We start from the raw sequence: 27,821 nt of genomic DNA, 5'->3' as shown, positions 1-27,821 counted from the left end.
AATCCACCAATCACGTTCCCCGCCTGTGTTCTAGACTGAGGCTTGGAACACAGAGCGCCTCCTCCACGTGTGAACGGAGTGTAGTCCCTGAACCTGGAAGTTCGGCTGCCTCTGCTCAGTGACTTGCGGAGAGTCCAGCACTGAGTCCTGTCTGGTGCGGTAAATTCGTGGTTTAATTGTAGCATGGCGCATGTATTGTATTGCATTACAGCTGCATAGTAAGGTAGTTTCTCTTTCTGTATCTTCGGTTGTGATGTGGAGGCCTTAAAGTGGACCTGTCACCACACCTGACATGTCTGTTTTAATAGCTCCATGCATTCCCCGTGTAGTAACAATTCTGGAGCATCTATTCTTATGGCTATATGTTGTGCCATTCCTTTATTATTTCTACTAGAAGTTATGAATGAATTGCTAGCAGTCTGCAGTAAGGGTCCAGAGGGGTGGTAACTAGAGATGAGCGAACTTCTGTTTTAAGTTCGGCGTCTAAAGTTCGGGTTTGGATTAGCGGAGAATCCCGATCTGGAACCGGATATGGATTCCGACTTCCGTTGTGGTCCGTGGTAGCGGAATCAATAATCGGCCATTATTGATTCTGCTACCACGGACCACAACGGAAGTTGGAATCCATATCCGGTTCCAGATCGGGATTCTCCGCTAATCCAAACCCGAACTTTAGACGCCGAACTTAAAACAGAGGTTCGCTCATCTCTAGTGGTAACCAGTTGGGGGGGGTGTACCTGCACAGTCTGACTCTATCCAATCGGGGCTGCCATTTTCAGATTGCAGGTACACACCCCCAACTGGTTACCGCCCCTCTGTACCCTTACTGCAGACTGCTAGCAATTCATTCATAACTTCTAGTAGAAATAATAAAGGAATGGCACAACATAGACATTAGAATAGTCTCCAGAATTGTTATTACATGGGGAATGCATGACGCTAATAAAACAGACATGTCAGGATCGGTGAAAGGTCCTCTTTTTAAAGGGACTTAAATATGGCCTCTACTGTATCTGCTTTTGCATTGCTTATTAATGCAAGCTATTGTCCAGATAAGGCTGGGTAGTGATAAAGTGGAGGGTTTGTTATTGGGATTACTGAGTCCAGAATGTGTGGCCTCATGATCGCTATTGTCACATAAGTCTTCAGAAACATTGCATGCTGAAATCTATTAGAAGCTTCTCCTGTAAGTGTTACCTTCATTCGTACTAGACTTCTAGTGTTTAGAATTCCTTCGGTATTTAAAGGGCATCTGTCAGCAGTTCTGTACCTATGACACTGGCTGACCTGTTACATGTGCGCTTGGCAGCTGAAGACATCTGTGTTGGTCCCATCTTCATATTTGCCTGCATTGCTGAGAAAAATGTTTTATTTAGGGCTGAAACGCATACTCAATTGAATCGACTAATTCGACACACAAAAATCCTCAATGCAAATTTTTTTGCATCGAGGATTTGTTTGTGTCATGTGACCATGGAGCAGGAGTGAAGCGCTTGCTATTACTCACCGCTCTGTAGTCACCCGCCGACCCGCACCGCCCTGCACTTTCCTCCTGACACGTCGTTGGGACATAGTGCACGTAAGCACGCTCTATGACCTGCCGCTGTGTGAAGAAAATGGAGGAGCTGTGGAGCGGTGTCCCTACAGGAGAGGTAAGTGTTTTATTTCACTGGAGCTGAGAACATGGCTTGGGGATGGGAAAAGCTGGTGACACTGTGGTGGGGTAAGCTGGTGGCACGGGGGGGGGGGGGGGCTGATGAGTTCTTTTTAATTAGCTTTTGTTATTAGAGTACCCAATTAATCGTTGGATTAATCGATAGAATATTCTATTACAAAAATAGTCGATAGCTGCAGCCCTAGTTTTAATATATGCAAATGAGTGTCTAGGAGCAAAGAGGCGTTGCCGGTACACCTAGAGGGTCTGCTCTCTGCAGCTGGAACAACACCCTCTGCACTTTGATTTGCACTGCCTGGTCCTGTCATTCAAAGTGGAGAGGGTGCGGCAGTTGCAAAGAGAGCTTTGCCTCTAAGAGTAAAGGCAACGCCCCCGTTGCTCCTAGAGACTCATTTGCATATAATGAAACATAATTTTTCTCGGCAATGCGGTCACATATAAACATGGGACCAGCCGGTATCATAGGTACAAAACTGCTGACAGGTGCCCTTTTAAAGTGAACCTCCAGTTGCAGTCTCCCTCCTGAGCTAACATGGGGTGGTAATATGCTACTGAATGCTGGGCCCCAACTCTGGCATGACAGCTGTACAGTGCCAGTAGTGATCCCACTGCAAATATGCCACTCAGCTTGCAGTAGTATCTCTCTGTGACCCATGTGGGGTCAGGTGGGAGATCCCAACCAGTATAGGGGAGCGGATCCACTCTCCCTTTTCACTGCTGTAATGCTGTCTGTGTGAATCCCAGCCTTATTAAGACCTTGTGTTTTAGTCGCAGTTTCTGTCCAGTAAACGTTAGCTGTGTGACTGTTTTATCTGCAGGATGCCATCCAATGAATAAAATCATGTCTACGGCAAAAGAAAAGAAATATGCAAAACGGATGCGAAATCAGCCCTCTAATGTGAGCCTAGATCAGAGTGATGGAGCTCCCCCCCACCATGGAGGACGCGGCTCCTTTCAACCATACAGTGGTAAATAAGTCTCTTGTGACACCAAGGGTCATAAACAGTTAAAGCGATTTCCCGTCTATGCAAATATGGCCTAAAGAGGCTCTGCCGCCTCTCCTGACACGTCTCATTTATCAACTACCTGCATCTATTCTTATCACTCTATGATGTGCCATTCCTTTATTATTTCTTCTAGAAGTTATGAATGAATTGCTAGCAGTTTGCAATGAAGGTCCATATAGGGGTTACCAGCTCTGGGTGTCTGACAATATCCAGTCAGTGCTGCCAGTTTCAGTCTGTGCAGGGACCCCCCCCACCCCACCAACTGGTTACTACCATCTAGACCTTCATTGCAAACAGCTAGTAACTCATTCATACCTTCTAGCAGGAATAATAAAGAATAGTTGCTCCAGAATTATTACATGGGGAATGCAAGGAATTACTGAAATGGACACGTCTGGAGAGGGGGCAGTTCTTCTTCAAAATATATAAGTTGCCTTACTTTGCCATGGCGGCTTCCTGCACCTCCACTGCCGGCCCAGTCCAGGTATTCTTTGCTTTTGAAATTGCGCCTATGTCCCGTAATATGATTGCAGAGGCCGATCACCTTCCAGTGATGTTTCATTAAGGCGACATTACATTACTTCTATTGGCATCAGTGTGAACATAAGGTCACAGGGGAGTGTGGCAATTGGCCGCAGGGGTAAGGCTACTTTCACACCTGCGGCAGAGTGATCCGGCAAGCGGTTCCATCGCCAGAACGGCCTGCCTGATCCGACAAAACGTATGCCAACTGATGGCATTAGTAAGACTGATCAGGATCCTGATCAGTCTTAAAAATGGCTGATCAGTGAAAAAAATGCAATTCATTTGAAAACAAAAGGCATGGTGACAGTGGAATGTAGGAGGATTGGGAAGTTGAATACTTCTTGTTGCGTGTTTTACCTATGGGGTCCAGTATAAACTTGGTATACACATATCTTGCTACCTGCAAAGAAATAAAGAAATCTTGTGGGGGTCTCGGCTCTCTAGGATGTACCATTCCTGAGATATTCCCCCAAAATGACCTGCATTAGCCAATACAAGCCTGCAAGTCTTTCTCTTCATATCCCAACTGCCATACACATGGTCACATGTCCGTTATCAGCCAATAGAAGCTTGCAGGCCCTTAGTCTCCACACACAGTCTTACTCCAGGTTTCCATAACAACCCAGCCATTTTTCTTCACTGCTGTAGGTCAGCTTTAGGCTAGGGCTACACAACATGTGTCACACGACAATTTTTATAATGAAAGGCTATGGCGTCGCACTGCGACATGTGACATGCTGCGACATGACAGTAGCGGAAAAATCCATCTCTGATGGATTTTTTGCAACTGTCGTGTCGCAGTATGTCACATGTTGCAGTGCGACACCATAGCCTATCATTATAAAAATTGTCGTGTAGCCCTAGCATTAAAGGGGCAGGTGCTGTGGAGGTCACGGTTAAGGGAGTGGGGTGCTGTGAAGGTCCCATTTTATAGTGGCGGGGCACTGTGGGGGGGTCAATGTTAAGGGGTGGGGGACTGTGGAGTTCACCGTTAAAAAGGACAGGGTGCTGTAGAGGTCACTGTTATGGAGGATACTGTCTATTTTTTAACAACCTACTCAAACATTAAATGAAATAGATCAAATATACCCGTGCAAAGCCGGGTCCTTCTGCTAGTAGTAAATATTTAAGATGACTATACAACATGACATTCTTTGCTAACTTTGACCCTTTATTAAACAATAGGAAATAGTCATCTAAAAATATTAGAGGAGATTTATCAGAACTGTCGGATTCCTCTTTCCTTTTCCAAAGGACATCTGAAAAATAAAGGTGGGATTTTGCCCCTCTCTTCCCAGGTGCCCAGCACAAGAACACACACACTGGATTAGTAATCAATTAGAGACACCCGCTGGAGCTTTGACTGAGAGCCTTCGCACAGACCCAGCCCTGCGCGTCCCCAAGCCGCTGCTGGGGGGAGAGGGGCGGGCACTGCAGGAATTCTCTGCTTGAAAGAGATTGGAGGAGGTGTGCAGTGACGCCGGTCCCTCACTCTCTCTTCTTCCACTCTGCCCCGGCTGTTATTATCGCAGCAGTAGCGCTGTGTATACATATCATATGAGAATGTGTTATAGTGCGATGGGTCTGGGCCCGGGACGGCTGACCCAAACGTCCCTATTATAATATGCCATTGGGCCAGCAAGTAAAAATGACTTTTAAACCAGGCCAGGGGTTTTGCTCTGATAGACAGGATTAGCGTACGCAGTATAGAGGCAATAACAAGTTCTTTGGATAAAACAGTTCAGTGTTTTATTTGCACTTTAGGCAAGTGACAAAACGAGCAGTCATAATCAAACAAAAAGTCACCTTGCGGTGTTGGTGGTAATTCACACCATGCAGCAATTCTGCCTCAGAGTCCTTGACTATAGCAGCACCAACCTGTTTTCACACCAAACAGATGGCAAGCCTTCATCCAGACACAAGGCTCCCAGATCCCAACACAGACATGGCTTCTGAGCCCAGCTGCCTATTTAAGGACAGCCAGCACTTGAAATGCGGTCCGGTATTTGACCTCACCTGGCTGTAAATCAACCCAGCAGCACATACTGGGAGCAAAATATCTGTTTTCCCAGACAAAACCTCTCTGTGTCACACATGGTTCTCGCCAATCTCGCCAATCCTCCACCACTTCCGTTCTGACGCTGCCAGGATCTCCTGCTGCTTTCTATGCTTTGTGGTCGATACCAGTGAAACGTCTGCTACCGCAGCCAGTGATTGGCTGAGTGGACATTTCCTGCATGTTTAGAGACAACACAGAACATCAGGGGCCCCGGGCAGTATCAGAAAGGTCAGCGGGGTACTGGTGAAGTGAATGTTCTTTTATTTTGTTTTTTAATTGCACCGTCATAACTTTTACTCGGCCAACAATGCGGCTGATTACACAGATGGACCCATTGTTAATTCTTGTTACTTTTTGTAGGCGCTAGCCCTGGCTCCTCTGGGCAGCAGCATAGGGGTGCCCACCAGTCACATTTCCACTCTAGGGGTGGTAGAGGAAGGGGAGCACCCAGCGAGTCTCAGCAAATTCCAAAATATGTGACGGGTAAGTGCATGCTGTGTGTGTTTCTTTTCTACTATGCATAGATACAGTGTGTGATTTTTATATTCTGCCATCACATTGCTTTTGTAGTTGTTCGCAAGTTTGAAATTATTGAAAATTAAAGGTGAATGTCATTAAAGGCTTATATACTGATGACCTACCCTCTGGATAGGTCATCAGTATCTGATTGGTGGTGGTCCGACACACAGGACCCCCACCGATCAGCTGTTTGAGAAGGCACCAGTGCTCGCTGTGGCGCTGCAGCCTTCTCTCAGCTTTCCGTAGGCCATGTGTCATCACGATCATTGTTCACATGGTCTCTGCACAGTTCAGCCCCATTGAAGTGAATGGGGCTGAGCTGCAATACCAAGCCCAACCACTATACAATGTATGGCACTGTGCTTGTTGAGCAGGGAGAAGGCTGCGGCACTCACAGGCTGATCGGCGGGGGTCCTGGGTGTCTGACACCCCCTCCCTTGATCAGATACTGATAACCTATCCAGAGCATAGGTCATCTGTATGCAAGTCTCGGAAAATTCTCTATAAGCAGCTTCATCTCTGTACACTCCTGTAACTGAGCAGAATTGACATGAAATTCTGTCACATGGCATACGTGCAGAGGTTTATCACTGGAATGTAGACCAGTCTTGCTTAGTTTTAAACCTCTTGCTTTGGGCACCTAAAAATTGTCAAATTCATTGTTTACTTTGTAGGACTACATATTGGACCGTATAATCACTGTATTGAGTTACTATAATTTGGCACGTCTGTCATGTGTTCGTTCTTCTCCAGCATCAATGTTTGCACAGGCCCGAGCTGCAGAAATAAACGCCATGGTGAAGGCCGTCTCTCAGAAATCTTCCAACTCCCTGGTGTTTCAGTCTTTACCCAGACACATGCGCAGACGAGCCATGGGGCACAACATTAAGCGCTTGCCTAGAAGATTACGTGAAATTGCTAAAAAAGAGGTATGTTTAGACATTTTATGTTCTTAAATTTTGTAGTTGTTATGGTTGACCTTGCAGCCTATAGAGTATTTTGGCAACAATCTCTCTCTCTTGGCTACTGTTAACCACCATTCACATATATTGGATCATTTTTGAAATATGTGAACTTACGCTTGGCTAGTATAATTTTTGTTGCTTCCAAATATTTAAGTGGTTGTCCAGTGTTTACTAAGTGATGGCTTATCCTCAGGATAGACCACTTAATAAAGCTGGACAACCACTTTAAAGATTCTTACACTTATCTGTACTTAGATGGAGAAAACCATGCACCAGAAGAAAGAACAGTCCAAAAGCAAATGTCGGAAGGCACGGAGACGCCACGGGAATCTTCAGCTAGAGTTTAACCGAAGGCAGAGGAAGAACATCTGGCTGGAGACCCACATATGGCATGCTAAGCGTTTCCACATGCTGAAGAAATGGGGGTACTGCTTGGCACACCGACCTACGATGAAGAGCTACAGAGCATGTTACCGGGCCATGTCTAGTCATTGTCTTCTTCAGGTGATAATTTTATAAGCTCACTTAGACTGGCCCTGCTGTGTTGGTTACAATGAACTGATGGCTCTCTCACATTGTGAAAGAAACCTAAAGAACCTCATTACCAATTTACATTTACCAAGCTTGTTAGATTTTTTTTTTTTTAAAGGCTCAAATATTGCAGGAGTATTCCTTAGATAAGCTACCAGTCCTCGATTGCCAATGGCATGTCTGCTTTTAACTCTAGAGGTGGCTAGCATAAACTGCTGTGGTAGAGAAGTGCCACCAACCTTGTCTCCTGTCTTCTCCACTCGGCCCCTTGTGAGCTGCCGCCTGGCCAAACATAGCGGTCATCCATGTGACCCACTTGAAAAGCAGAGTGGCATGGTGTGTTGTCCTAGCACCGATGCAACTCTGTGCTAGCGGTAGCAGAGCTCCTCATCATTGGAGATTACCCTATTGAGTGTCCCTTGTTGGAGCATGTACAGATCAGCAAGGGTTGTCCACCCAAATAATCTCACTTCTTTATTAAGACTTTGTTTTCAGAAAAAAGGAAATGGAATTAAACCAACTCAGTGCTATGGTGACCAATATTTAGTATGACAATTCTGCTCTGATTTTCTAGGACCTGACTTACTACTGTTGTGTGGAGCTATTGGGAAAAGAAGAAGATCTCTTGTTGGCACTGTCAAGGCTTTGCAGTGTAGATGCAGGTATTAATTGGCTTTCAACCATCCTTTTGAATTGATGTTCTTATACTTGATGTGTAGCAATAGTATTAAAAATGTCATGAGTCGTGGCCTTTTCAGTAGTGGACACAACTTGTGACCAGGTCCAACTGGGTTCGATTCATACGCTTTCTGGGTTGCACTGTTGGGACACGCCTTGAGGAAAAACCGTGACGTATACACTGACGTGCCCTTAGTCTAGTGGTAGACATATTTAACTGTATTGGCATTCATTTGTGTACATTCTGAGGGATGATCCTACTGAACGTTAATCCTAAATGTGGTGTTAATTAAGCTTTAGTAACCTTACCAGGGCTGCCATCAGAAACTTTGGGGCCCCTTACACAGCTCAAGGCCCGGGCCCCCCCTCCTACCCTTCAGAATTCATCCTGACTCCACCTCCCCTCCACCCCCAAGGACCTACCCCCAATTTCATTATTTTTTTACAACTACAAAGACAGTAAAAAGTGATAATCAGCGATTTCAGTAAGGAATTCTTGACCAAATAATATGAAGCCTGCTACCACGACAAGATAGACTCTTTTAAGCAGGACCCCACAGTAACACTAACTACAGTACCTGTTCTAATCTGCCCTAGCAATCTTTCCCTGGCACATTTAAGAAAAAACACCTTAAAAGCACAAGGTTTACTGTTAGTGTTATGGGGGGGATCGGTGGATGACTTACTGTTATGGTGGGAATCTGTGGATGACACACTGTTATGGGGGGAATCTGTGGATGACACACTGTTATGGGGGGGAATCTGTGGATGACACACTGTTATGGGGGGGAATCTGTGGATGACACACTGTTATGGGGGGGGATCTGTGGATGACACGCTGTTATGGGGGGGGATCTGTGGATGACACGCTGTTATGGGGGGGGATCTGTGGATGACGAACACTGTTATGGGGGGGGATCTGTGGATGACGAACACTGTTATGGGGGGGGATCTGTGGATGACGAACACTGTTATGGGGGGGGATCTGTGGATGACGAACACTGTTATGGGGGATCTGTGGATGACGAACACTGTTATGGGGGATCTGTGGATGACACTTTTATGGGGGATCTGTGGATGACACTTTTATGGGGGATCTGTGGATGACACTCAACCACTCTCAAACCTAACTGGTCAAACTTGTTAAATGGATCCCAAACACAATATGCACAATAACACACACCCCCACCCCCTCCAACACTTAATTAACCCCTTCATGGCCTAAACATTTTTTTTCAAAGCATAACACAAAGCTAAATAGAGCTGGGTGGGCTGGCAAGGGAGGGGTTAATAACAATAAATGATGGAGGATCCTGGTCCTGTGGGATAATCCAGAAAACAGCTTTGTATTTTACCCCCGAGCAAAGACCACACAACATAGAGCAGCCTAGCCAAGTAGACAACATAAGGATCAATATGAAAATAAATAATTTGGAGCCTTTGAAATGGCTCAGCTCAGTATGTGGCATAGGCTACTGTCACACTGCCGTTTCTGGGTCCGCCTGTGAGATCTGTTTCAGGGATCTCACAAGCGGATCAGTTCAGCCCCAATGTATTCAGAATGGATAAGGATCCATTCGGAATGCATCCGTTTGGCTCCGTTCTGCCTCCATTCCGCTCTGGAGGCAGACACCAAAACGCTGCTTGCAGTCGGATCTTTAGATTCTTTTAACCTGTGACTCATTCGATTCTTTCTTAGACTCCTGTACAGTGTGACTCAGACTCTAGTCACTGACAAATGGGAGAGGGGAAAAAATAGTTTAAAAAAAATTAAAAAAAATTTTTTTATTTTTTTTTTGGAACTGGCTGGGCCCCCCCCCCCCCAGGGTCTGGGCCCCTTACTGGGGTATTGGCTGTACCCCCCTGATGGCGGCCCTGAACCTTACTACTAGAAGTCTGATTTCAGTATTTTTTTTTTTTTATATATTATTATTTTGTCTATATATTTTTTATTATTATTTTTGCCCAGGTCCAACATTTATGGCCGCCCCATGTATATCTGGGAAGCGACAGGGCTCCCTAGTTCTCTACAGAGCTGATAAATACCCAGGGGAGGCGCTAGGTCACATCACCTTCATATGGAAGCCCCGAAGTGTTTCAGGAATGGCATGTGATGAGAGACAGCTTTGGATATGGATGCACCCAGCCCTCAAAGAGGTAATAAAATGCAGACTCGCTGAGCGTTACACCATGGCAAAGCTGTGTGGTGACTGGAGGGGAGCAGCTTGGCAGCATCAACGTGTCGGTCGTCCTCTCCATCTGTTAGGGCTCATGCACACGACCACATGTGTATTGTGGTCTGCAAAACACAAATCCGCCAAAAATACAGATGATGTCCGTGTGTATTTTATGGAATGGAACTGCTGGCCCCTAATAGAACAGTCCTATTCTTGTCCGTTATGCAGAAAATAATAGGACATGTTCTATTTTTTGGGGAGAATGGACATACGGAAACGCAATGCACGCAGAGTCATTTCAGTATTTTTACGGACACATTGAAGTGAATGGTTCCGCATACGGGCCACAAAAAAATAAAATAAAAAATGGAACAGAAAGAAAATGTTCGTGGGCATGAGCTCATGATGCCTTCTTGTTGCCCATATTGCATTTGTACGTTGTGCCAGTTCTGAATTGACGTACTGAGTGATATAACATGAAAATGGAAGCATGCAGTGGTTCTCGGCTGTGACGTTTTTGTAAATGGAAAAGTGGCTTGGTGGAAGGTGTTCATTAATAAGGCAAAAAGTGGTGGATGAGTTTGTGTACGGACACCATATATTTAATTCATACCATAAAGGGGAACTCTTATCAAAACTAGTGTAAAAAAGAACTGGCTTAGGCTACTTTCACACTAGCATTTCTGTTTTCCGGTATTGAGATCCGTCATAGGGTCTCAATATCCCCCCCCAAAAAAAATGCTTCTGTTTTTGTCCCCATTCATTGTCAATAGTGACAAAACGTAACGGAACGGAGTGCTCCAAAATGCATTCCGTTCCATTTGGTTGCGTTCTCATACCGGAGAGCATGCTGCGGTTTTCTTTCCGTCATGGGATGCGGAGCAAGACGGATCCATCATGACCCACAATGCAAGTCAATGGGGACGGATCCATTTTCTCTGACACAATAGAAAACTGATCCGTCCTCCTTTGACTTCCAGTGGAGTTCATGACAGATCGTCATTGTTATGTTAAAGATAATACAACCGGATCCGTACATAACGGATGCAGACGGTTGGATTATCAGTAACTGAAGCATTTTTTCGGAACCCTGCCGGAACCAGTAAAAACGCTAGTGTGAAAGTAGCCTTCGTTGCCCATATTAACCAATTAGATTCCACCTTTCATTTTTCACAGCTCCTTTGGAAAATCAACGGTTTGAATTACCATAATGGAAGTTTGCAATGTTAGCGGTATTTTGACCATGTTCCTCCATGTCTTCTGATCTGATGTGAGGCATATGGACCACAAGGACACAACACTGGTTACTGTCTGTTGGCAGCATCAGTTGTTGCCCTTATGCCCCCACCATTGTTATAGTCTACACACTTCTCCTGTCACCCACTGGTAATCTGTGCCGAGTTTTAATTGGTCCTATCTGTCCCCGCCACCTTGATCACAATTTCCATGTTTCACACTGACTTGTAGGCTTAATACCAATGGCCTCCCAGTATGTTAGTTTTCACCATAATTATTATTATTTTTTTGTCGTCAGGATGTCTTAAAGGAGCTCAGGCTTGTGTGTGTATGCGAAGACAGACCTGACAATTTTGTATGTATCCCGGAACCAGCACCACCCCCGGTGAAGGAAGAGCCACCAGCAACTGCAACTAAAGCAGGGAAGAAGAGGAAATTGCAGAATAAAGAGGGAGAAAAGGCTGTTCCTGTCAAAAAGATAATTGGGGATGGAACGAGAGCTACCCCCGACCCTTATTACTGGACCTCAACACAGACTGGCATTACTATTCGGTACGTGCGGATAGTTTTCATGTTCTGTCATTGAAAGGAGATTTCCCATATCAGACAATGGGGGCATATCGCTAGGATATGCCCCCATTGTTTACTCTGTGCTGGTCCCACCTCTGGGACCCGCACCTATCTCCTAAACGGAGCCAGCAAAGTGAAGGGTGCACTGAGCATGAGCGGCTGCCCTCCATTCGATTCTATGGGGCCGCCGAAAATGGCCGAGCTCGGCAATTTCTGTCAGCCCAATAGAAGTGGTGGCTGACCACAGCAGTGCACTCCCATTCATTTCTATTTTCGGCGGGTTAATAGAAGGGCTTGGTGGTGGCCGGACCCAGCACTGCCAGCCTCTACTTTGCCAGCTTTGTTTTCGGCTGCGTCTGCGAGACCTGTACCTATCAGACAATGGGGGCATATCCTAGTGATAGGCCCACATTTACTGAGATGGGAATATCCCTTTAGGCTATACCTGACGGCCATGATTGAGTACGTCCTATTTAATCGGCTGCCAGAGCACAATTTATGTAGGTAAAAGGGGACATGGCTTTCTTTTTTACAAGTTTTTTTTTAAACCATGCACACTTCAAACATACATGCACTCTGGCCAAATTTCTCCTGAGATACATACACTGTGTGTGGAAAAGTATTGTGACCCCTACAGGATTATAAATCCATAGGCATTAATATGAGGTTGGCCAACCCTTTGTAGCTAAAAACAACTTCCACTCCTCTAGGAAAACTTTCTAAAAGATTTTGGAGTATGCCGGTGAGAATTTTTGCCCATTCATCCAGAAGAGCATATGTGAGGTCAGACTCTAATTTTGGATGAGAGGGCCTGACTTGCAAGCACCATTCTACTTCATCCCATGTGTGTAGGATTGGGTTAAGGTCAGGGCTCTATGCGGGCCAGTGAAATTCTTCTACACCAAATTCACCCAACCGTATCTCTACATGTCCTGTTGTCCGTATTACGTTAGCTCCTCCGTTCTGCAAAATACAGAATGCACACGGACATCATCCGTATTTTTTTGCGGACAGCAAAATACATACGGTTGTGTGCATGAGGCCTAGCTCTAATAAACTAGCAAATAAAATAAAAAATATGACAGTTATACTTTAAACATTGTACTTAAGTTGAGCACTTCTGTTGGATAATGATAATCATAATTGCCCTATTGAGAAAGGAAGCGAGGTGGATCATACGCTCTGAAGTTATGGGCCCTTTAGGTCTAAATGGGAAAAACGACCTCAGTATGTTTTTATAGATGTACTTTTTTATGTTATGCTCACATTTTGGTCTTTAATGGTAATTTGTTTTTATAGTGTTCATGTATGCAGCTAGCCGATTCATTGGGAATTATATTTTGTGCCGCCCACTAAACCGGCGTATATAGGACGAGAGCAGCGAATGAAATTGTCATGTCATTCATGCCACAGTGAACGTTGCAAAATTTACAACTTAAAAAAATTTCAGTATTTGATGTTTTTCCCACCCCCCTTCATAAAGAATTGATGAAGTTAATCAATGAGTAAGGCTACTTTCACACCTGTGTTTAGGTGCGGATCCGTCTGGTATCTGCACAGACGGATCCGCACCTATAATGCAAACGCTTGTATCCGTTTGCATTACCATGAACAAAAAAAATATATATATTTTTACACTGAAATTCAATGGGAGGCGGATCCGTTTTCAATTGCACCATATTGTCAGTGAAAACGGGTCCGTCCCCATTGACTTACATTGTGTGTCAGGACGGATCCGTTTGGCTTTGCGTCGTCAGGCGGACATCAAAACGCAAGCTGCGTTTTGGTGTCCACCTCCAGAGCGGAACGGAGGAAAAAACTGATGCATTCTGAACAGATCCTTATCCATTCAGAATACATTGGGGCTAAAGTGATCTGTTTTGGGCCGCTTGTGAGAGCCCTGAAACAGATCTCACAAGCGGACCCAGAAACGCCAGTGTGAAAGTAGCCTTATATGGATACCAAAATAATGCCATTTAAAATTACAACTCGTCCCACAAAAAACAAGTGTTCATATGGCTAGGTAGGAAAAAGAAATCTCTTGGAATACGATAATAAAAAAATATTTGGATTGGGCAATTGAAATCCAACTTTCCAACCCCTTATCTACTGTGGAGGCCACATTCTCATTAGAGGGTCATCCAACATAGGTCTAATGTGTCTGGCCAGATTTTTTGGGTGCAACATGGTATCATTTCTTTGTTCCACTTGAGTGTAACATGCTTCAACAATGTAGTAAACAATAGAAATCCACTTTCTTTTCAGTGACCTGACCATGGAAATTGTACGCTATAGACTTGTTGGCCCATTGTCTAACTGTGTGCTTGGTGATGCTCTGCATGTTGCCCCACTTCATAAGGTATGTAGTGACTGGTATGGTATGGCCCTGGATGTCCACGTGGCTTTATGATTCAGTCTTTATCCTCATTTGACCTCCTTTATCTCAAAATCATAGGAAGGTGTGTTTGTGGGTCTTTTTGTTGTTTTTTTTTCTTTCCCCTTTGAGTGTTGGAGGACATGGTGTAAAATGTATGTAAACATAAGGAGAACCTATAGACTCCATTCAGATGTTTTCTCCAAACAGATTTGAAGCCGGGTCCCTAGTTTTGCAGTTCTATCTACTGAGCTGTATGGGCTTGCGGCTTGCAGGGATTGTAAATGAGGTCTGCTATGTGATGTATTCTGTGGGGGAGATTTATAAAGGCTTCTACCCCGCCATTGATTTGTAAAAGTTGCTAATTATGACACACACCATCATCTGCGCCTATTAGCGCTTCTCGACACTTTTTTTCTAAAGTGGCAAGAAAAGGAACAGGGATTTAGCAGGAGGGGATGGAGCCACCCTCTGCTGGATTTACAAGAGATTTACTACAGAAACTGCCTTAGCGCTGCAGTCTACTCCAGCTTCTAGCTGACCCACAGAGAGGTGCTGATTTACTAAGATGTGTGCCGCTTAATAAATGAGCCGCATCTCAGTCCAGCACACGAGATCAAGACTGGCATAGGAAACTCCTTTCTTGATGAATCTCCTCCATTGTCGTCATCTATCCAGAGTCAGCAGATCACCTACAGTATTCATTGTGAGACTTGAGGGGGTTGTCCAGACTACAGATGTTGATGACCTATCCTCCTCAGCTAGCTTTCTACAGTTGTTTGCCCCATTCAATTCAAAGTAGATGGCATGCAGGTAAACAATGAAGAGGATGCAGCACTTGCACCGCAGCCTCTTCAAACAGCTGATCGACGGGGGGTGCGGAGAGTTGGACCTGCACTGATTTTCATATTGACGATAGGTCCTCAGTCAGTATCTGTAGTTCAGACAACCCCTTTAATCTGTCAGCAGATTTGTACCTATGACACTGGCCGACCTGTTACATGTGCACTTGGCAGCTGAAGGCATCTGTGTTGGTCCCATGTTCACATGTGCCCGCATTGCTGGGAAAAACAAAGTTTTGATATATGCAAACTATCTTCTAGGAGCAACAGGGGCTTTGCCGCACTCTCTGCACTTTGTTTTCACTGCGTGGCCCTGTCAAAATTCGGCGTGGCATTGGCAGAGCCTCTAGTGTAACCGTTGCTCCTAGAGGCTCATTTGAATGTATTAAAACATAATTTTTCTCAGCAATGCGGGCAACATATGAACATGGGACCAACACAGATGCCTTCAGCTGCCAGGTGCACATGTAACAGGTCAGACAGTGTCATAGGTACAAAACTGCTGACGGATGCCTTTTCATGGTCTGCTGTACAATCATAATGTGAACATGCGCTTTGTGGAAAGTCTCATTGAATTATTTATCACTTCCATTTTTTGTCTGATATGAATATATATTTTTTTTTTTAATGATGATTAATCTCCTTCCTACACAGGAAAGTGAAGATTCAGGACCGCATGGCTGGTGGGCAGGTTATTGTGGAAATCCAGATAACCTTCTCCGACATAGCAATCAGGAATCCTTGTTTAAGCTACTAAAAGGTAAGTTTTTGCGTACAGTGTGTATTTCACAAGTGTTTTCATGTACTTCATCTCCTGTTCTGTGTTTGTGCACTAATAACAGTTAATAGTTGTTCATTGAAGTTTTTGCTTTCATCCTGTTGATCTCATTGGAGAGGTGGTCAGCCATGTGCAGCTGAAGAAACTACCTGCACCTACTGGTTCACCACCCTTACTGTTGTCCCCATTCCTCCCACCTCCCCCGATCTTGACATGAGATTTAGAATACCCCTGGCTTTAGGTTCATATGCCGCTGATCAGTATTAGGACACATCTGTTGTGTTCTTGGTGGTATTTCGACGGCCTGCTACCTGTAGCCAACACCATTGATATTATCCCACTGCCCTTTTGTACAAAACCTCCGTCTCAGTTTCCTTGCTACAGAACGACCAACGAAATGTTTAACAATTGTAGTAATTATCTTAATAAAACAAGTCTCTTCAATGGTAAGAAAAACAACCAGCCCCACACCTGTCCATGGGTTATGCATGGTATTGGAGCTCAGTTGCATTGACTTCAGTGGAGGTGAGCTTCAGTACCAGACACGGCCCGTAGACAATAATGGTGCTGTTTGCACTTTAATATATATGTTCTGTCGAAGAGTCCCTGATTTATTGCAACCTGTTTGGAGATTCTCCTGTGCATCAAAATTTTTTGTTTATGATATTGACAAATCTGTGCTTCCTGTGTAGAATTGTCCAACGTTATATAAGCCTATTATTGTATGTTTCCAGGCTTGGAGTCTCCGGCACAGATACCATCTGGAACCGTTTTAGGCCTCACTGTTGGGGATCCAAGACTGAACTTGCCTAAAAGGAGGACAAAATCCTTTCCAAATCTAGAAAACTATGAAGGTGAACCTCATAACTGTGTCTGAACAGTCATATGCCTATTCTGTTGCATTGCCTTTCTGTTTATCTACTGGCCTTGTGCTCGTTGGGAGCCTCTGTCTTTCCATACAGATGACCCAGGTTCAAGTCCTGGCAAGGCCAACTAGAATGTGCGATCCAGACCTGACTATTTTGTTGCCTAATGCGTCGTCTTATATGGTTATCATTCCCAATGATGTGCCAGGTTAAATTATATGCACGTGGTTTCTGGTGGTGATCTGACTTTCCCCTTTAAGGGCCATGTAGTTATTTGGTGGACTGTTTGCTGTTATGTCTATGGACGCACAGGACTTGGCAGAGTTTGCCTCTTGATGGATGGAATTTGTCCTCTCTGTGCTCTGATTCTGCAGATAGAGATAAAGTGAATTCCTTAATGTTGGCCGGAGTTCCCGTGGAGTGCAGTGATGGTCTTATCTGGTCGTCTGATGTTCGATCTCGTGTAACGGATAATAAAATATCTGAGCAGGTAAGTGCAGGTTAATATATCTAGTTTCATGTTGTACAGTGCAATATATGCTAAAGTTCAACTTAATGTGCAGATAAATTTTGCAATATATTTTTATTGGAGACATGAGTCTTATGCTTAGCTCCATAGGGTAGTGATAAATGTGTGATCATGGGGGGCTCACCTCTGGGACCTCAGTGATCATGGGAATAAGGCTTCCTAACTGCAAAATTAAAAAACTTCTAGAAATTCATTACAAATTTCATACAGTTTTGCTTCTGCAGTGTGTGTAAGTTCTTAATCTATACTTGTTTTGATGGCTTTTCCTGCTCTCCCCTTCCCTCAGACGGCAGCAGCGGACAGGAAGAGAGAAAGGAGACGGCACGTGCGCTGTCTGCTCATACAGCTGATCGGCGGGGGTGCCGGTCTAATATTGATGAACTATCCTTAGGATAGGTCATTAATAATAAAAGCCCGGCCAAGCTCGTTAAGATGCCTTCACGTCTGTGGCATTGTAATCCGGGAGTTGGCTGAATGCAAACTGCAGCGCGCAGCTGTTTGTGTCCGGCCTATTTCTCGCCCAGTTTCCTTGGGGGACACAGAAGACCTTGGGTATAGCTCATCTCCCTAGGAGGCGTGACACTAAGAAAAAACTGTTAAGCCCCTCCTCCACAGCTATACCCTCAGCCTGGAGAGAGAGGCTGCCAGTTTTTGCTTAGTGTCCAAGGAGGCAAGACACTCCCTGCTCTGCAGGGCTGTTTTCTCCTTGTTTAAATTTTGATTTTTACTTTTTTCTTTTTCTTTTCTTTTTGTTCCAGACAATCAGGGACAACAGAGTCGCACTAGACCTCTCTGTTTCTCCCGGGGTCGAGCTGCGCCAGTGCCGGTCATCCGCACTGCTGCCTCCCCCACAGAAGGCAAGGTGGACCAGGGCAGCCCAGCTCCCCTGCATCCCGCCAGCGCAAGGGTCGCCCGCACGCCAAGCCCCTCTTCCAGCGTCCTGCCACTACGGTGCCAGTAGCTGAAGGGGCGACCCTGCTGGAACTGACCGAGGGTGAAGACGGCTATGGTGAGAGATTGGCTTCTCCAGCCCTACGTCCCCCACCCCCCACCCCGGTCTCCTGCGTGACTGACCCCCATACTGGTAGCCTATCCAAGCAGAGTGGCTATTAGGTGGCCCTGCTGGACCTAGGCTGGTCCCTGGGGTGTCGCAAGGCGGCAGTCTGCTACAGCACTCACCCATTCCCTCTCCTCCCCTCCATAGATCATAAGCTGGCTGCAGGATGGAGGTCCGCGCAAAGAGGGGGCGCTTGCCGGTGCGCTGCTCAGGGCGCCGCAGAAATTTAGTCCACGCTTCGCGGCCCGCTGGGCCGCACCATCCGGTGCTCCTTCCCGGGCCCCTGACTCTTCCTGGCCGCGGGGTGGGCTCCCGCGGCCGGCGTTACATGTGCGAGCTATGCTCCAACTAGGCCGGCCGACCATCGGTTCGGTCGGCCGGACGCCGCAAATTTTGGCCCAGGCATCGCGGCCTGCTGAGCCGCATCTCACGCTCCTCCGGGTCCCTGATTCTTCCGGCCGCGGGGTGGGCACCCGCGGCCGGCATTGGCTGAAGCTGTGTTCCAACAGGCCCCGGCCGGCCGTCGGTGCATTCCGGCCGGGCGCTGCATTGTTTGTTCAGGCTTTGCGGCCTGCTGGCCGCAATTCCGGCGCTCGGGGTGGGCACCCGCGACCGATATGGGGGCTCCCGCGGCCGGTATGTGGGCACCCGCGGCCGGCTTAGGCCCGGCCGGTACTTCAAATGCTTGCGGCCCCGGTCAGCCGGGCGCCGCTAAAATTTAGGCCCCGGCTTCACGGCCTAATAGGCCGCAAATTCAGGCCTCTGGGGGGGGGGGGGGGCGGGAACTCTCCAAGCGCGAATTCTTCCCGCCTGGAGGTTCCCCGCCCCCAAGAGTTCGCAGCGCCGCCCTCCAGGCCAGATGCCTGTTAACCCTTTGGGTACTGGCCGGCTCCTGATGGGCCTGTACGGCCTGTGCCCCTGTATGGTGGCCCCCCTTTCTGCCTCAGGGAGGCTGTGATATTAAAAATAAATAAATAATAATAATAAATAAATAAAAAAAAAAATATATATATATATATATATATATATATATATATATATATATATATATATATATATATATATATATATATATATATAATTTTGTTTTAAATAACTGGACTTGTGGGCTGCGCAGGACGCGGCAGCCTCATCATTCGGTATGCTGTCTGTAGGCATGCCCCCCTCTCTTAGGCGGTATGTCGCGCTCCCCGGCTGCGGCGCTGGCCAGGACATATTCCCCCTCCCGGGCGTTTTCTTGCCCCGGGATACGGCGCTGGTCAAGTGCATGCAAAAAATTTTTCTGGCCAGAATTCGTCACCCAGTTCTGGTGGCTGCAGGTGCATGGCCCTCCTTCCTAGGCGGAATACTGCACTCTCTCTGGCTGCGGCCTGGCCTTGTGCATGACCCCCCTTTTCTAGGCGGACTGCTGCACTTTCACCGGATGCGGTGCTGGCCATGTGCACGACCCCCTTCCACAGGCGGGACGTTGCACTCACTGGATTCGCTGCCGGCCATGTGCATGAACCCCATTTATAGGCGGAATACTGCACTCTCACCGGTTACGGTGCTGGCCATGTGCATGAACCCCTTCCATAGGAGGTATACTGCACTCTCCCCGGATACGGTGCCGGCCATGTGCACGTTCCCCTTCCATAGGGGGAACACTGGATTCGCTGCCGGCCATGTGCATGAACCCTTCCATAGGCGGAATACTGCACTCTCACCGGATACGGTGCCGGCCATGTGCGTGTACCCCTCCCATAGGAGGTACACTGTACTCTCCACGGATACGGTGCCGGCCATGTGCACGTTCCCCTTCCATAGGCGGAACACTGGACCTCACTGGATCCGTTGCCGGCCATGTGCATGACCCCCCCCCCCCCCCCCTTCCGTGGGTGGTGTGCCGCACTCTCACTGGATTCGCTGCTGGCCTTGGACATGTCTCCTTTCCTCAGGCGACTTACGTACACTCTCACTGACTGTGTTTGTTCTCTCGCCAGTGCGTTGCTGGCCATGTGCATGGCCCCATCCATGGCGGGGTGCTCGCACTCTCACTGGAGGCGATCTGACCATGTGCATGACCCCCATTTCTGGGCGGAATACTGCACTCGCTGGGTGCGTTGCCGGTCATGAGCATGCCCTCTAACTTGGGTGGAATGCTTGCACTCCCATTGGAATCTGTGCTGGTCTTGTGCATGGCCACCCCTTATTCCATGGGCGGCATTTTGCACGCTCACGCGATCCACGGCTGTCCGTGTTTATGCGGTGCTGGACTGGTACACGTCCCCCTTCATTGGCGGAGTGGTGCACTCTCACGAAATTCGGTGTTGGGTGGATTTTTGCACAATCACTTAATGATAGAATAACCCTGTGCATGCCCCCTTTCCCTAAGTGTACCTTCCTGCGTTCTGCTGGACATGTGCGGCCATGGGCATGGCCTCCTTCTGGGCGGAATATGGTATGTCCTACTTTTCCGAAGTTGGTACTGGCCTTGGTATCCCCCCCTTTTTTGGGGCGGGCTTCTGCACTCTTGCCGACTGCAGTGTTGGCCAGGTACATTTCCCCCCTTTTTCTGGGCGGACTGCTTGCGTTCCATTGCATGACGTGATGGTCTTGTGCATGACTGCCTTTCAGGTTGCACTTTGCACTTCCGTTGGTACGGTTGGACTCTGGCTGATCCTTCGCTGAGTGACTATTTTTTGCAGTGAGCGGACTTTCTTGTGCGCTCTGTCCGTTGTTTGGGCCGGGTATGCCTTCTCCTCCCATGGGTGGGTTGGCCTTCTCACTGCTTACGGGGCTACTCGTACGTATGCCTCCCTTTCTCCTGCGACATACTTTTTTTCTCTTGAGATACGATGCTTGCAGCAAGCCTTGCGCTATTTCTCTAAAGAGCTCGTTCTGTCCACCTGTGTGAGCCTAAGGTGGTGTTCAACAAACAGCAAATGAATGCCCACTGTGTTCAAAGGTATATACCTTATATATAAGTAGACGAGCTCTACTTGTTCGCTACTGCACCGAGCTGGGTGGTACTCATTCCTTTCGTTGGCCCTTCCGCCCGGGGTGTGTTCGTGGTCCCTAGATACGTACCCATTCGTCCTCCCGCGGCATTGTTTCCCTGCGTTAGTGGTCACATGGTCGGAAGTGCTGTCTCAGCGTCCCTCGATTTCTGCGTTTTCTCTGGCGGGACTACGGTTCCCTCGCCTACTACCATTTCCTCCTCTTCAGATGTGGTGTGGTATGAGTCCTTCCGGTTGGCGCCCTCTGCGCTTCAGTCTGATCTGTTACCAGGTTCGGGCCGCTCTTCTCGGGAAGGTCACCCAACTTCTCTTGGGTGCTCGCGTACCCAGGTCCGGAGGACCTCCATCTTGGGTTCTTCAGGGTATTCGCCTTCTGCGAGGCGGTGAACCGGGCGTCTCGGTGTAGCGGGGTTCTGCTCTTGAGCTGTCCTATGGCTTTCCTGTTGCCCACCCCTCCTTTCGGTTGGAGGGTGTTATGCCGGCCTCTGTCTCGACTGCCTTTTCTCGCCGGCTCTGTTTGGCTCCCGCTCGGTACAGTTCACTCCGATGTGGCTTCTGTCCCGGCCACGCTTCAGGGGCTGTTCCTTCACTGCCCTCCCCTCTGGGGAGAGCATGGTTGTTCATGTGGATGGTTCCGGTGTTCCTTTTGGCCTCGTACTGTCTCCCTTGTTCACACTGGCTGTACTAGCTGTGTGCCTATTTACCGGGTCTGCCGCGTTCTGTCCTCCAGCTGGGTGCAGATTGCGTTTTTTCCATTCTCGGCAATGGTTCTGCTATGGACTTACCTTCTCGGTAACTTGGGAGGACTACCATTCGGTCAGGATTGTCCTTGGATCTCCCACACCGGGACTGTAGAGCGTCTTCCGTTCTGCCCGTTCTGCCCGTGTTACTGGTCTGCGCCTGATATCGTTGGGTTTTCACCCGCTTGCCCAGGCGACTCTAGCGGGCTCGTTAGTGTTCGCTCCTGGCCGTGTTTCGTCCAGGATCTGTTGTAGGACTTAGGGTTTTTACCTGGGGTTCTGTGGGAAGCTGGGCGTTTTCCCCTCTCTGCCTTTCTTTCTCCATGGTTCTGTCTTTCTCCAGTCCGGCCTGGGACTGGGACTGGGACCCTGTTGCTTCAAGTGTCGGCGCTGTCCCTCCTCTTTCAGCGTTCCACGGCCCTCTGGGCCTGTCAAGACCTTCTTCCATGGAGCGGCTCTTGGGTTCCTTTTGTACTGCCCTCCGGTACCGCCCTGGGATCTACATACTGGGTTCTTGGCGCTCCTATCTTTCCTTTGGAGCCGTTACAGTAGTTCTCTCTACTCCTTCTGTCCTGTGCGGTTGTGTTTCCGTAGCCATTGGGTCTTTGACGGGTGCCTGAGTGGCGGTCCTTCTTGTTCCGAGCCTTCTGTCTTTCCCTAGGACAGGGCTGTTCTCCATCCCGTCTCTTCCTTCCTTCTGAAGGTGGCGTTTGTCTTTCAGTTCCGCGAGGCATTCGTCCTCCCCTTCCCGCCCCCGGGAACGGACACTTCACCGTTTGGACGTTGTTTGGGCCTTGCGTTTTTACTTGGAGATCTCCGGCTCTTGTCGACGTTTGGTCTCCTGTGTTTCTAGGAGGTCCGTGCAAGGGTTGCGGCCTCCGGGGTGGCTTTCCTCCGCTTTCTCAGAGTGGCTATTGCTGTGGTTACCGCACCAAGGGCAGGGTTCTGCTTTTGGTGTCGCTGTTCATTTCACCAGAGCGGTCGGTGTCCCCTGGGCCGGAGGCATTGGGCTTCGGCCATGCATTTGTGCAAGGCGGTCTTCCTTGCACACCTTACCGAGTTCTACAGGGTGCATTCTCGGGCTTCAGCGGATGCTGTCTTGGGCTGCCTGGTCTGCAGGCGGCGGTTTCTTGATGCCTTCGGGTGCTTCGCCTTGGTGCTGTGGTCCCTCCCCTCTTGGACTGCTTTTGAACGTCCCAAGGTCTTCTGTGTCCCCCAAGGAAACTGGGCGAGAAAACGAGATTTTTGTATTACTTACCAGTAAAATCTCTTTCTCGCTCTTTCCTTGGGGGACACAGCACCCACCCATTCTTTGTTTTTCTCTGCACGGTTTCCGAGTTGTTTTACCCGTTGGGTAGTTGGCTTGTTGGTTCCACTTTTGGACTTTGCCTTTTTTCACTACTTGGACACGCAACTGGCAGCCTCTCTCTCCAGGCTGAGGGTATAGCTGTGGAGGAGGGGCTTAACAGTTTTTTCTTAGTGTCACGCCTCCTAGGGAGATGAGCTATACCCAAGGTCTTCTGTGTCCCCCAAGGAAAGAGCGAGAAAGAGATTTTACTGGTAAGTAATACAAAAATCTCGTTTTTGTGCATTTCTTTTTTTTTTTCATGATTGAGAACGAATCTCCGCTGGACCCCATTGTAGTTAATGGGGTCGGCTTGCATTCCAGTTGCATCCGGCAGTGCTGGAACCGCTACTGCAGATGTGAGACTTATCTTAGCGATAGAACATGGGTAGGCAACCTCCGGCACTTCAGGTGTTGGGAAACTACAACTCCCAGAATGCACACTTGCTCTGCTGTTCTCATAACTCCCTTAGAAATGCATGGAGCATGCTGGGAATTGTAGTTTCACAACAGCTGGAGTGCCGAAGGTTGCTGACCTCTGAGATAGAGGATGGAAAAAGGGGAGAGGATTCAATGAGGCAGCTCATATAGCCTGTAGATGTGGAGGAAAGCCACACAATGTAGTCTGTAGGGGGAAGGCGGCAGCATCCTGAACCCCGATCCAGCATGTATTACTGAGGGTGGGGAATATGTGTGTGTGTTATTATTATTATTATTATTATTATTATTATTATTATTATTATTATTATTATTATTATTATTCTTTAGCCCTTAACGCATGAAAACTGTTCTATTACAGGAAATTAACAGACTAAGAAGTGAGCTGCTTGTACCGGGTTCAAAGCTAGACCTTGGCAATAATGAATCTAAAATCCCAGTCCTGCTAATCCAGCAGTCTGGTAAGGTCACTGGTAAAGATCGCCCAGGGTGGGGGAGCGGATGGGACATTTGCCTGCCAAAAGGATGGGGAATGGCTTTCTGGATTCCACTTGTAAGTTTATGCTTTTTCCTTCTTTTTATATAGAATTACAGAATTGTATTTGTGTATATCTTACTCTTATGCAGTATAGAGTCTATAATGATAACCTCTCAGATTTACAGAGGTGTCCGGGTTGGAGGTCTACAGCAAGGACTGCAGCACTACCAGTATATGGGGGCTCCAAATGTTCCTGGCGAGTTCCCCGACACCCCAGCTGGAGCTCAGTCTGCACAGGAGGCTAAGGCACAATTGCTTGAAAAATACACCAGGTAAGACTTTATGCTGAGAGTAGACCATGGTATATTGAGCATTGAATAGACTGTGCATTTAGGTATCCTCTCTACTCACCACTCCTGTCCATGCACATTAGATTAATAGGTCTTGTTTTCATGTTATTGTAGCTGGTATGGATAATGCTGCATTCACATGACCGTGTGACGGCCTTGTCTGTTTTGTGGACTGTGGATCTGCAAAACACATGCTTCGGCCCTGTTCATCCTGCAAACCCATTCACTTAATGGTAAATAATAAATGGCTGCAGTGAACAGATACTAAATGGTGACTACTAATGCATCAAAAATACTTGCTGGACTCCCGACTGTCCTGCTCGTACCACAAAAGTGTGTATTACCAACGCTCAAGTGTAAGACAGAAAAGAGCGGAATATTGAATATTTTATATACTTTGTGTCCACTGGCCACTTGCATTACCCTGACAATTACTGCCATAGCTCATCAACTTGTAATTCAGAAAATTGTGGCTTAAAACAATAAAAAATGCCATGAATTGAAGTGCTGCCACACCAATACACATCAAGCCTCATGCACACTGTACTACAACTCTCCAGGCTATCTGTGGGCCACTTTGGTGGTGCTCCGCACAACATCATATTGTAATGTGACGTCTAATTGAACGTGTCCTGTTTTCATCCTATATGGCTTCATACAGAGTGGGACATAAAAATGCTTCACATGAAATGCGAGGCGTACATAGCACCCCATAGAATTACTGTGAAGTCTAATTCACAAAAAAAAAGCATGAGCAATGCAGTAAAATGTGCAACTCAGACGTTATTGGAGAATACAAAATTGTAGCTGGACCTGCCCTGTATTATGACACATGGCTATAATGTTGTGTTCCCACTATCTACTCCAGGCGTCCACCCGCAAAGAGAACCAACTTTATCAAACATGGCGTTTTGGCCCCTTTCCGTTGCCCCTGGGATCAGCTGACTAGAGAATGGGAGATGCGGCCTTCTATGATAGATGACCCCGAAACCAAAGAAAAGACCTGTGAATCACCAGAAGAAATGAAAATGGAGTTATCTTCTGCAGTAAGCACTGAGGAGACTGTGCTGGAGGAAGACCACAAGGGTAGAAAAGACTTCTCTGTGCTGAGGTTGGTGGAAGGGGGTAATGGTTTTACAGTGTAAACTAAAAGACATGAAGCTGAGCTCTCTGAGCAGCCACCGACTCGATGTGGTTGTATGGTTCTGCCTGTCTTCAGTCCACCTTTCTGGGCTTATCTGGCTGGAATACCTGAATCCACATTCTGAGATCTCAATAGTCATTGTGGTTGTGAAACCTGGCTGCATACTAAAACGGTTATGTCTATGGCCAGTCTTGGTACTATACATGCACACACGACACTAAATGGTTAGTAATTGTTAAATCTGATTGTGTAGACAGTGCTCATTTAAAGGGATTTTCCGATACTTTATAAATGATGACCTATTTCTCTGGATAGGTCATCAATATCTGATCGGTGTGGGTCTGACACCCGGGACCTCCTCTAATCAGCTGTTTGAGATGGCATTGGCACTCCTGTGATCACTGCAGCCTCCTCCAGCTTTCCCGCAAGGATATGCCCCCATTGTCTTATAGGTGCGGGTCCCACCGCCAGGACCCACAATTATATCCAGAACTGAGCCCCAAAACTGGTGGAGGGTGCACTGCGCAACCACCCTCCGTTCATTTTCTATGGGGCCGCCGAAAATAGCCGAGCACTGACTCGGCTATTTCCGTCGGGACCATAGAAGTGAATGGGAACAGTGGCCGGTTATGCGCGGTGCGCTCCCATTCACTTCACTTCTATGGGGAGAGTGCTCCAGCCACCACTTTGCGGGGCTCTGTTCCCAATATCGGTTCGGCTCCCAGCGGTGGGACCCGCATCTATAAGACAATAGGGGCATATCCTAGCGATATTCCACCATTGTCTTAGATGAGACAACCCCTTTAACTCTGTTTCAGCATGGAGTCCCTAATCAGAAGCATTTCATTATCATTATATATATATATATATATATAATTTTTTTTATTTTTTTTTCCCTCTTTCTAATAGGAGTAAAAAGATCCTGAAGATACTTTCTGCACTTGTTTCACCAGAAATCCGTGGAGGTAAAAGAGCAAATGATCAACCTCCGGAATTGTCTAATCAGGTTACCTCTGTTCTAGCAGACTATCCAAGGTCATTGGTTTGGGTCAGGCTGTCAATGACAAAGGGCAACCCTGAGCTCCACTCCTTGATTTGCATTCCAACTGAACAGGACTTGCATCACCTAAAACAAGACAAGTCATTCCCTGGTCCCGTGGAGCCCAAACATGGGGATCCATTTAAGAATAAAGTATTGAAACTTAAGAAGGACAAAAAGAAAGACAAGACAAAGAAGGTTTTGGAGAAGAACGATGCGGCGGGGGAGGCCTCATGTGGTGATGATCTGATGCTCGGGCTCTGGCCTAGTCCTCTCCCGGAGCTCACGGGTCACTGCAGTAGAGTGCTTCTAGGTTATGTAACCCAAGGAGATTTCTCCATGGCTATGGGCTGTGGTGAGGCTTTAGGCTTTGTAAGTTTAACAGGACTGGCCCACATGTTATCTGGTCAACCGCAACACCAGACTGGACTGGTACTAATTAGGAATCTAACATCCCTTCAGTACAGATTTGCCAAATTAACCATTGAGGTATAAATTTCAACAGGATCCAGGGAAAATATTCTAATACGCTGAGGATGTCTCTGTCGCCCACTCTGAGGTGTGCAATAATTCTGCACATGCTTTAAGAAGTATCAGCCTTATGTAGATGATGAATTCCTAAGTTATTAACAGATATGAATAAATATCTGCAAGGCCTTATGCACATGGTCGTATTAACGGTCTGTAACAGGCCCTTACTGTACCTCCGTGTGCCTCCCAATTTGTATGAAGCTATTTTCTGTTAGTCTGGGTGAAGGAGGCAGGAAAATAAATTGTGACATTCTCCATTGGACACAGTAGGGGTTATTTATCAAATATAATGTTTTATGCCGGTCTTTGATAGCCCCTGCGCAGCTGGAGGATGCCCCTAATTTATGATGAGGCATGCACATATGACCT

At 47.2% G+C, this 27,821-nt stretch overlaps 1 protein-coding gene across 3 annotated transcripts; it reads left to right on the top strand.

Annotated features, from left to right (window-relative positions):
* The first annotated feature begins 53 nt into the window (after nucleotides 1–53).
* On the top strand, nucleotides 54–27,821 carry POP1 (POP1 homolog, ribonuclease P/MRP subunit). Of its 3 annotated transcripts, none has more exons than XM_044293525.1 (16): nucleotides 54–154; nucleotides 2,494–2,643; nucleotides 5,627–5,749; nucleotides 6,539–6,714; nucleotides 7,006–7,254; nucleotides 7,856–7,943; nucleotides 9,929–10,116; nucleotides 11,671–11,924; nucleotides 14,208–14,301; nucleotides 15,813–15,918; nucleotides 16,671–16,790; nucleotides 17,177–17,292; nucleotides 24,272–24,463; nucleotides 24,566–24,720; nucleotides 25,607–25,849; nucleotides 26,792–27,821. In XM_044293525.1, exons 2-16 carry the CDS (start codon nucleotides 2,505–2,507, stop codon nucleotides 27,414–27,416), a joined length of 2,868 nt encoding a protein of 955 aa, XP_044149460.1. In that variant the 5' UTR covers nucleotides 54–154; nucleotides 2,494–2,504; the 3' UTR covers nucleotides 27,417–27,821. The 3 variants fall into 3 exon arrangements, with proteins under 3 accessions (XP_044149460.1, XP_044149462.1, XP_044149461.1); XM_044293527.1 differs by having other exon boundaries at nucleotides 107–159; XM_044293526.1 differs by having other exon boundaries at nucleotides 136–223.

Source organism: Bufo gargarizans, chromosome 5 (assembly GCF_014858855.1).
Source record: "Bufo gargarizans isolate SCDJY-AF-19 chromosome 5, ASM1485885v1, whole genome shotgun sequence".
Taxonomy (NCBI): Eukaryota; Metazoa; Chordata; class Amphibia; order Anura; family Bufonidae; genus Bufo; species Bufo gargarizans.
Note: the sequence above shows the minus strand (reverse complement) of the source record. Positions and strands in the feature narration are given on the sequence as shown.

Bases quoted from the DNA above. Each gene is read 5' to 3' on its own strand.
- POP1 (XM_044293525.1), top strand. From the start codon at position 2,505: ATGAATAAAATCATGTCTACGGCAAAAGAAAAGAAATATGCAAAACGG. The intron at 14,302-15,812 runs GTATGTAGTGAC...CTTCCTACACAG, and splicing joins ATGTTGCCCCACTTCATAAG to GAAAGTGAAGATTCAGGACC. The intron at 24,721-25,606 runs GTAAGACTTTAT...TATCTACTCCAG, and splicing joins TTGCTTGAAAAATACACCAG to GCGTCCACCCGCAAAGAGAA.